Source organism: Populus euphratica, unplaced genomic scaffold (assembly GCF_000495115.2).
Source record: "Populus euphratica unplaced genomic scaffold, PopEup_1.0 scaffold243.1, whole genome shotgun sequence".
Taxonomy (NCBI): Eukaryota; Viridiplantae; Streptophyta; class Magnoliopsida; order Malpighiales; family Salicaceae; genus Populus; species Populus euphratica.
The window spans coordinates 219,515-229,046 of NW_011500122.1; the positions used below are offsets into that span (position 1 = coordinate 219,515).

At 33.2% G+C, this 9,532-nt stretch overlaps 1 protein-coding gene across 2 annotated transcripts; it reads right to left on the reverse strand.

Annotated features, from left to right (window-relative positions):
- Window positions 1–522: 522 nt before the first annotated feature.
- LOC105110146 (uncharacterized) lies at window positions 523–6,312 on the reverse strand. Of its 2 annotated transcripts, XR_839412.1 has the most exons (4): window positions 5,970–6,312; window positions 5,363–5,531; window positions 988–4,993; window positions 523–813 (listed from the first exon to the last, which is right to left on the reverse strand). XR_839412.1 is itself a non-coding variant. In XM_011005084.1 (3 exons), exons 1-3 carry the CDS (start codon window positions 6,081–6,083, stop codon window positions 1,185–1,187), a joined length of 4,092 nt encoding a protein of 1,363 aa, XP_011003386.1. In that variant the 5' UTR covers window positions 6,084–6,312; the 3' UTR covers window positions 918–1,184. The 2 variants fall into 2 exon arrangements, 1 of the variants encoding a protein (XP_011003386.1); XM_011005084.1 differs by lacking the exon at window positions 523–813 and having other exon boundaries at window positions 918–4,993.
- Window positions 6,313–9,532: the final 3,220 nt, after the last annotated feature.

Sequence of the window (9,532 nt, forward strand, 5' to 3'; positions counted from 1 at the left end):
GTTTTAATTTGTTTTTTATGAAATTATTGTAGTTTTATAATCTAGATTATATATTAGATAAATTAACTCAAATTGACTTTGATGTAATATATTGTTATTTCAATTTTAAAAAAGTTTTTTATTTTAAATTAAACTACAATTTAACCAGTCATTTGAGTTTTTTTTAATCCCACTAAGTCACTCTAGACATTTTTGGTCAACCATAACACACTTCGGACACATCTAGTCCCATAACACAGGACAATAATCCAGTATTTGCTATACAACCTTTATTACTCCAGTTGTAACCTTATAGAGGAACGGTAGAAGATAGCACCTTTGTTTATCATAGCAGTGAGAATTAGCGTAACGGTGCGTGTGCGTGTGTGTGTGTGTAAAAGAGATGATAACTTCAATTACAGGATCCGTATGTGTTCAAAGATGTTCAATTCACAAACCAAAGCTCTTGCTCCTCTGCATGAAACTTGAATTCTATAGAAAGACAAGCGGATGAAGAATGAAGAAGAAGAAGAAGAGGTAGAAAAGAATAAACCGGGGAACAAAGATGATGAAGAAAGGAAAAGACTAAACCACTGGAAAAAGGTAGAAAAGCAACCAGCACTTCAGTTCATGCATTTAAGTTCATGCATTTAAGTTCATGTATTTGAATCTGAAATTAGTAACACAGCTCCTCCAAAATTTTCAAATAACAGGGAAAAAAATGGTGGGACAATTTCTAAATGTCCTCGTAGAATCTCCAGGGGACTTCACAAAGTTTCTCATTTTTCACAAAATTCGTTGTCAGGCAACAGTTTGTGAAAATTCCCAGAACACCTGTCATTGAAAAATTATTAGTTGCTAGTGATAGAATGGTCAAATCTGCAATACTGTTTAACGTTTGAGCAATTATAACATGCTATCATAGAAACAACTACAGATGAAGCCAAACAGCTCAAACTGTTGTCGTTTTTTAAAATAAATAAATCAGACATTACAGTAGAGAAGAACCTGCTTGAGAACCATTCGACAATACTCTCTCTCTCACCATAAAGGTATGCAAATTCATGTGGTACAATGTCCCTCTAGTTTCCATAATACAAATTCGTACGGATCCAATGTGGGAAAAGGAACTTTATTTATCTCCAATCCAAATGTGTTCCTGAAAACATACTAGGAAGATTCTCAAGCATCCTTAATGATCAAATTCATTCCAAGGAATTTAGTTTCTTTTCATATAATTTGGCCCGTCGGAGAGCATCCAAAGCTTCAGCTTGCTTCCCTGCACGTTTCAAATTTACTGCCTTTACCTTCTCTGTCTTGATCCGTTCTTCCAACTGATTTCTTTCCTGGCTATTTTTTTCACTCTTGGTAGGACTAACTTTTGCAGGCCCTGGTCTCTCTGAACTTTGTGATATAATATTTCTATCTTCAATACCAATTGCTCTCAAGGCAGATAGAAGTTGGGGATCGAGAAGATCTTCAACAACTACATCATCTACTGGCTCTGCTATGTTGACAGAAGACTTTCCAGAATCATTAGAAGATATTTCATCCAACTGGGCTTCCAAAGCCTTGGCCAATTCAAGCTCAGCTTCTGCTTCTTCCACCTGGCCTTCTCTTCGCAGCTTTAGGGCCTGACGTTTGTGGCTCAGTGACTCCTGTTGCAACTTAAATCGATCACGCCCAGACAGTGGTTTTGGAGAAAATTTTGGGGCACTGGGATCCTTTTGTTGAAGAGGAGGAGCATTTGACACATATGTTGACCCATCATGGGTACCCCTTACAGGCTCAAGGGTCTCGACCTCAAGACTCTTCTCCAACAGCTTTGCCTGCCGAAGTTCCTCTCGAGCCTCTGCCAATTTCCCTTCTCTCTTTAACGCAACTGCCTTCCTCTTGCGAGCCAAAACTTCTTGTTGAAGGGCATTTATGTTGTTCTGGGAACCCAATCCCTGAGCAGAATCTGTTTTATCAACATGGGGCTCCTTGCCTGAATGAAATGTTTCTTCTCTCTTTCCAGTTCTAACATTTTCTGTGCTTCCAAGATCCATAGGTGCATGTATCATGGAACCCATATGAACATGGGGATCAGGAAAATGGAAAACATCAGAAATAGAATTGGCTTCTCTGTCCTTGCTTCTGAGATTTTCAAGCCCACTTCTCAAGGAGCCAACATGAACATGAGGCTCAGGCAGGCAGGACATATCAGAACCAAAATCGACTTTATCTTCAAGTTTTCTGGCTGGTATTTGAGGACTACTCCAATTATCACCAGTCAGCAAATCCATCAGATTCATAGACTGATGAGGTGGAGGAAAGAACTCAGTGCCTTGATTTATTCTCGAGTTACTTAAGGATCTTATTCTTGAGTTACTTAAGGATCCCATTTCATCCAATAGATCAAGCTCTCCTACAGATGGACAGTTGTCTTCATTGATCTCAAAAGGCACTGGATTGACAATATCAGGACTCCACGAGGGAGGAGCAGTTTTGTCACTTCCCTTTCTTCCTAAACCAGGGAATGACTCGATAACTTTATCATTAGGATCCACTGCTGCTGCCGCCGATGCCAATTTTTCAATCATTTCCACTGCATTGTTCACATTATTCTGCTTTACATGGTTATTCAATGATCCAGTACCCTGATATTTTTTGTCTTCAGAAGCATCAGGGAAGAGCTCCTTCTTTGGAGCTTCCAGATCATCTATTTGGGACTCTAGTACCTCGGCCATTTTCAACAATTCCTCAGCTTCCTGAGTTTCTCCATTACGCGTAAGGGAAAGGGCCTTTCTTTTCAAAACCAAGAGCTCTCTTTGGATTTCACCTTTGCTTCTTGGTCTGGCAGCTGAAATGCTGGAAGAGAGCAGAATTGCAGATGGATCAGTTGAATGCATCAAATGATCCAAAACTTGTTTAGATGACTTTGCTTGCACGGTTACAACTTCAACTTCATCATCCTTCCACCCTAAATTCATTAGCATTGGGAGCAGTGATGGGTCATGCATATCTTTTTCTGCAACATCATCTACATCTCCTTCCTCTGCTGCACTGCTAACAGGTCTGACAATTTCATCCTTGGGCTTGTTAGACTCATTCTGAATTTCTTTCTTCGGTGTTTCCATCTCTGCAATCTGGGTCTCCAAAGCTTTTGCTGCTATAAGCACTTCCTCTGCCTCGTCAATCTTACCTTCACGTCTTAAAGTAAGAGCCTTTCTTTTCAGGCCTAAAAGCTCTCTCTGTATTTCACCTTTGCTTCTTCTTGGTGTCCTCAATGAGATACTGGATGCAGACTGAGTGTCTAAAGTATTGATTGTTTGAGTAGAAAGGTTATCACTTTCCTTAGGAGGGTTAAATGGAGAGTTTGCATGCTCAATGTCATCATCTTTCCAACCTAAGTTTCTTAAAAGTGAAAGGTATGCTGGGTCATGCATATCTTGATCTGTTACATCCTCCTCCCCTTCTCTAACTGGTGGACTTCCAGAAATACTAGGATGTTCATTTTCCAAATCTGGGTTCTTACTCCCAACAGCCACCTGTTTCCCTTTGACATTTGAAGCATTGTCCATCTCTTCAAGCTGCTGTTCAAGAACCTTGCCTTTCTTCAACTCTTCCTCTGCCGCATCCAATCTACCTTCCCTTTTCAAAGCAAGAGCCTTCTTTTTTAAAGCCAAGAGCTCTTTCTGAACCATCAATCTACTTTTTGGTGCAGGTTTAGAATTCACATTGCTCTTTGCATTAGTATTTTGGGAAGGTGAACTTTTCATCATTCTTGTGGTATCATGTGCAATTAAGCTGCCCACTTCACCTCCTAAGCTTTCAAGGTCCCTCTCAAGCAACTTTGCCTTCTTTAGATGAGCCATAGCCTCTGCAACATTGCCAGCTCGTTTGTGGTTAAGTGCTTCTCTTTTCAGTGAAAGAATTTCACTTTGTAGAGTTTCCCTATCAATTGGGACAGACTGTGTAGCAGTGGTTTCCAAAGTATCAGAATCATCAGTCCAGCCTAATGATTTAAGTGTAGCAGCTAATTCTGGATCCACCAGATCCTCATGTGTCACTTCAAAGTTACCATCAACATGGAGATCATCAGCTGTGCCCACAAGGTGATCAAAATCAAAATCATGACCCTGCTCATCCTCAGCAAATAGTTTGTCTTCTTGATCACTGTCCATGCTAGAGATTAAAGCAGATATCTCATCATCAGAATCTTCATTCACACCCAACAACTCCTGTTCTTCAAGCTGCTGTTCTAAAACTTTTGCTTTCTTCAATTCTTCCTTGGCTTCAGCAAGCTTTCCTTCACGTTTCAAAGCTAGCGCCTTTCTTTTAAGTTCAAAAACCTGGGTTTTGTCAATGCCACTGCTTCCAGTGTTCTTATTAGTTCTACCAGAGATTTCTCCAAGAAGAGAAGACAGTTCACCCTCCAAACTCATTTTCACCAGTTTTTTGTCTTTGTCATGGAGATCCATATCAGACCACCCTAATTCTCTGAGTTCAGCAGTAAAGTTGTCCTTTTCATTGACTTGAGCAAGGCGTTTACTTTTTCTGACAGATTCTTTGGGGCCGTCTTCATTCGGAATCTCAACTACGTTGCTAGAAGACAAAACCTTCCGACGATTTTTTCTAGTAGACAATTCCAAAGCATCAGCCTGCCTCTCAAGCTCCTTTCCTCTCTTAAAGGCTTTCAAGGCCTCCTCAGACTTCCCCTCAGCTTTCAAGATTTTATACCTCTTCTTTTCATCCAAAGCTTGTTGATGCAATCCCTCAGGGGTGGTTGATCCCACCTCACTATATACATGATTGCACTCATCCACAGAATGACTTCTATGTATTTCTCCTCCACCATCCAGAGCATCAACTTGTTGAGTATTTGAGTAGGAAGCACAGCTACTTGCCCTTTGAATGCTAGAAAACATGTCAGTGTTGGACTGTCGTCCTGATGAAGAAGTTTCCTTTCTATCATTGCCTAGAATCTCATTCAAAATTTCATCCTCGTTCTTTGCCATCATTCTTGAACTTCCTACACAAAAATCCATCTAGGTTTAGACAAAGGTACCATTTAAAAAGAAGATGCATTATATCTCACTGTGCACATATTCATGAACATCAGACAGTGTGCATTTGCATGTCCAAACATCATTTCATGAGCTAGAGAAATGAACTTCAACACAAACTAACAGATTTTCCAAAGCCAGGGAAAGAACAAAGGACACTAAAAGTAACCTTTCTACAAACTTGAGTAGCCAAACAACAATCCTTAGATATATTGAATGAATGAAGAACTAGAAGGACAGAGAATTTTGCAGTGATGCAATGAGTAAAACAGTACATGAATGGGCTATGTGATGGAAGGAACATCAATGATCATAATCAAAAACTAAAAAAATACCTTTCCCAGCTCTATTCTTGTGTCCGTACCGCATCTCAAAACGTACAGCCTCTTCTAACTTTTTACAAGGATCACAAATACGCACAGAAGAATCACCTTGACCTCGCAAAACCATTCTTTGCTGAGTACAATTGCCACAAAACAAACCTCCACATCTTCGGCAATGATGCTGCAAATCCAATTACACATGAATCAGTATTTCATAAAGTCTAGACAAGATAAAACCCATATGGAAATCAACAGTCATATCATTATAAAATCCGATAAACAAGCTTGCATGAGTACTAAGAACCAATAATAAACTTATTATAGATTTTTAACATACAAAATGAAATCCAAAGCTAAAATTTATGACAGTTGATATCTACAACAAGCACAAGACTAATAATTATGAAGAAGCTCAACTTATGATCCAAATATTCCTAACTAAGCTATAAGTGATCATCATAACATAGAAATCAAAGAATGAACAAATCATGATCAAGCGATTATACAAAGAGAGAACTGAAAGAAGACATTTTGAGACATGGGTATTGAAGAAAATATCAAAAAAGATTGAAAAGGTTCAATTTTTACTTTAATAATAATTTTTTTTTAAAAAAAACACCTTGCGATTGATGAAAGTGAACTGAGAAGAGCATCCCTGACAATGTGAAGCATCAGCTACCCAATCACTCCCTCTCAATGATGGCCTTGCTGGTAGTCTAATCTTCTCCAACATCTCTCTTTAAGTATAAATACAAATACAGATCAATCTCCACCTCTTTTCCTCGTTAATGGTCAAGAAAACATCAAAGAAGAAACAGGTCAAAAGGGCTATCTGGGTCTTATTTATGTGCTGTATTAATGGAGAAGTAAATGAGGTAATGCAAGTTTTTGACTTTCTACGTTTCAGACATGAAGGAGTTGATGAAGACGAGGAGGAAAGGACTTCGTGTTCGGTCGATTAAAAGCAATTACCAGTACGAACGACTCATCTTTCATTTTACTGCTTATTAATTATTGGGTGGACTTTTTTTTTTTTTTTCTTGAGATAGTTGGATAAAATATATATTATTTATCCTATGAGTTAAACATTAATGAACCTAGTATTTTATAATTACATTTTCAAAATATAGTATTGTCTCTGTGTTTCAATTGAATTATCACAAAATAATTTCAATATCATCTTTAATAATTCAATAGCTAATGGAATTAATAGGATTTTTTTATTTTATTTTTATTTCCTTTATATCTATTTTATATATTTAAATTAAGAAATTTGAGACATAATAATAAGCAAAACAATATATCAATTGTTATATCAATAAATATACTAATATAATAATTAATTTGTTAAATTATCCACAACTATGTTAATATATCAGTTGGTGTACATTTTCTAGAATTACATTGTAGTATTGGAAAAAAATATAGTTGACCTCTTAAAGATTTGATAAAATATCTTATATTATAGTATCTTTAAAAAAAAATACACAAAAATCTTTTTCTCTTAAAAAAAAAGACTTTAATGAAACTCAAAAGGTGAACTCACTATTGATATTCGTTTATTATTCACATAGAAAAATTCCCCTGTTTTGAGAAATATAAAAATAATATCGAAAAGGTTTAGAATGTTAATATTTTTTTCAATTTATAAATGGTGGCCACTAGCTAGATGGTTGCTAGTATTGGATTGGTAGTGGTATGGTACCAAACATATCCTAATTTAAATTGATATGGATTTGAATTTTCAAACTGAGATTCTAGGGTTATTGTTAAAGAGTGTTTATTTTTATTATTGATACTGTTTTTAAAGTAAATTACAAGAAGTAAATGTTTAATGATTAAGAAAATATAATTTATTTAACAAGTAACTTATTATATTTCACGTTTCAAACACAGGTCAATAGATAGCAATTTCGAGTTGCATCTCTCCTCCTCCCCGCCCAACAACAGTCTTACTGTTTATTTTTGTAAAAGTGAATATTCACCCTCCACTATACATAGACAATGAATAATATTCATGTCTTTATTGTTTTGAACAATGGAAAATATCTGTTCTGGCCGGACGGGATCCAATTTAAATTTTTTTTTATTTCGATCAGAACAGATCTGATAAAAAAATTTATTTTTTTAATTATATTTTAGTTAAAAAATTAATATTTAATATTATTTAATAACATTATATAAATTAGAAAAAGATTGTATAATGACATAGCATTTACAGATTTACAGAATTTACTCAATTTAAAAAGTATTTTTTATCAAACATATTAAATTATTTTTTATTTAAAAATCCTTGGAAACTTAACAATAATAAAACGGCAAAATGCTTCTTTATATATATATATATATATATATATATATAATTTTCTAGAAAAATTAAAGAAATAAAAGGGTATCTTTCTCATTAATATATTAGCTATTTATATATAAACTCACCATGTTCAATCGAGTATCAAGCAATCTTAAATTGTCATCCATACACTATTTGAGTTCAAAAATGTGTTGAAATCTTAAATTTAGGATTTGAATTTTATAATTAATTTGGTAATATGAAGTTGAAAACTCAGGTGCATCGTATAATTTGACACTATGAATTAAGGACTTCTCTCGTAAGCCAAGTAGAACTGTATGTTTATGTTAGTGGAACAATTTTAAGTAAGAATTATATATAAGAAGTACTTTTAGGGTGTGTTTAGTAATATAAAATGATTATCTTTATTTTTTAAAAAGTTTTTTCCCTTTTTTAATGAAAAACGTGTTAATTTGTTGAAAATAAAAATGAGTTCTTTCCACTAAAAAAGCTAAAAACAACACATCAAAATTACAATTATTTTTTATAAAAAAACTCAAAACCATAATTTATAATAGTAATCTTAATAATTTGTATTTGTTATAATCTCATTCTAGAATATTAATTTTATTTCATTCAAATTAAAAATATATATGAAAATGTTATATTGTTAATTCAATAGAAAAACTTTATATTAGATTTATAATAAAAGTTAAATTTTTAATACTAATTAAATATGAAAATATAAAAAATAATTTTAATATTTTACATTGCTAAAAAATTGCTTATATATAAAACAAAAATTGTATCATTTATTTTTTTCTTTATTTGAAAAAAAAAATGAAAAACTATGAACAACCTGCTTTTTAAACTTGATATAAATTTGAAAATTTTAAAAATTATTTTTTAATTCTTGGATGGAGAAATATTATGTTTGAACATAAATTTTCAATTTTTCAGAAAATTAAAGTATTACTCTGTTTTTAAACAATAAGTGGGAAACCTTAGGTTTTTTTAAAAAAAATGAATGATGAGAAGTTTATTAATAGTTGATATAACCATTAAAAGCAACAAAAGAAAAAAACAGGGTTAGAGTTTCAGGCTACTTTCAAGCAAGTTATAACAAAGAAACTAAAACAGTTTCTCTGTTAACTCTATAACTGTTTAATTTTTGAACCAGGTTTTTTAATAAGTTTTTGAAAAGGTCAAAAATAGTTAAAATGCCTAGAAAATATAATTTTAATATATTTATATTATTTTTAATATTTTCAGTATTTTTTTAAAAGAATTTAAATTTCAAAAAAAAATTAAACATGTTCAATGTGATTTTAAAAATAATTGATTTTTTTATTGAATTGATGTTGATATTATTTGTTTTTTAAAAATAAAAATCAAAATTTGTAAAATAAAAAAAAAATTAAGTGACCAAGTCTGAGTATCTAGAAACATTAGAGCATCTCCAACGCATGAGTCAAATGAAGAGCCAATTGTTAAAAAGTGTACTTTTAGCTTTTACTTTGTCATTTTTTACTCCAACACAATACCCAAATAAATAGCTAATTTGGCTATTTGATCACTGGCCAGCCATTTCTCTGTAAAAATGGCAAAAACAAATAATTGTTGGCCACCAACTATTTTTATAGTTGTTGGCTAATAGCTTTTTTTTTTCTCTTTAAATACAGGAGGAATTTTTTTTAAATGGAAGAGAAAAGAATTTATAGATTTTAAAATTTTGTATTGTGCCTCACCCTTCTCTCAAATTTAAAAAAACAAGAATAACTTATTCTTTGGTTAATGAATAATATCGATTGTGTTAATTAGTTGAAATTAAAAAATATGCTTATTTAAAAGCTTTTTCTATTTTCTCTTTTATATCTCTTGATTTTTTAGAC

Bases quoted from the DNA above. Each gene is read 5' to 3' on its own strand.
- LOC105110146 (XM_011005084.1), bottom strand. From the start codon at position 6,083: ATGTTGGAGAAGATTAGACTACCAGCAAGGCCATCATTGAGAGGGAGT. The intron at 5,532-5,969 runs GTGTTTTTTTTA...TTGGATTTGCAG, and splicing joins TCACTTTCATCAATCGCAAG to CATCATTGCCGAAGATGTGG. The intron at 4,994-5,362 runs GTATTTTTTTAG...ATTTTTGTGTAG, and splicing joins CAAGAATAGAGCTGGGAAAG to GAAGTTCAAGAATGATGGCA.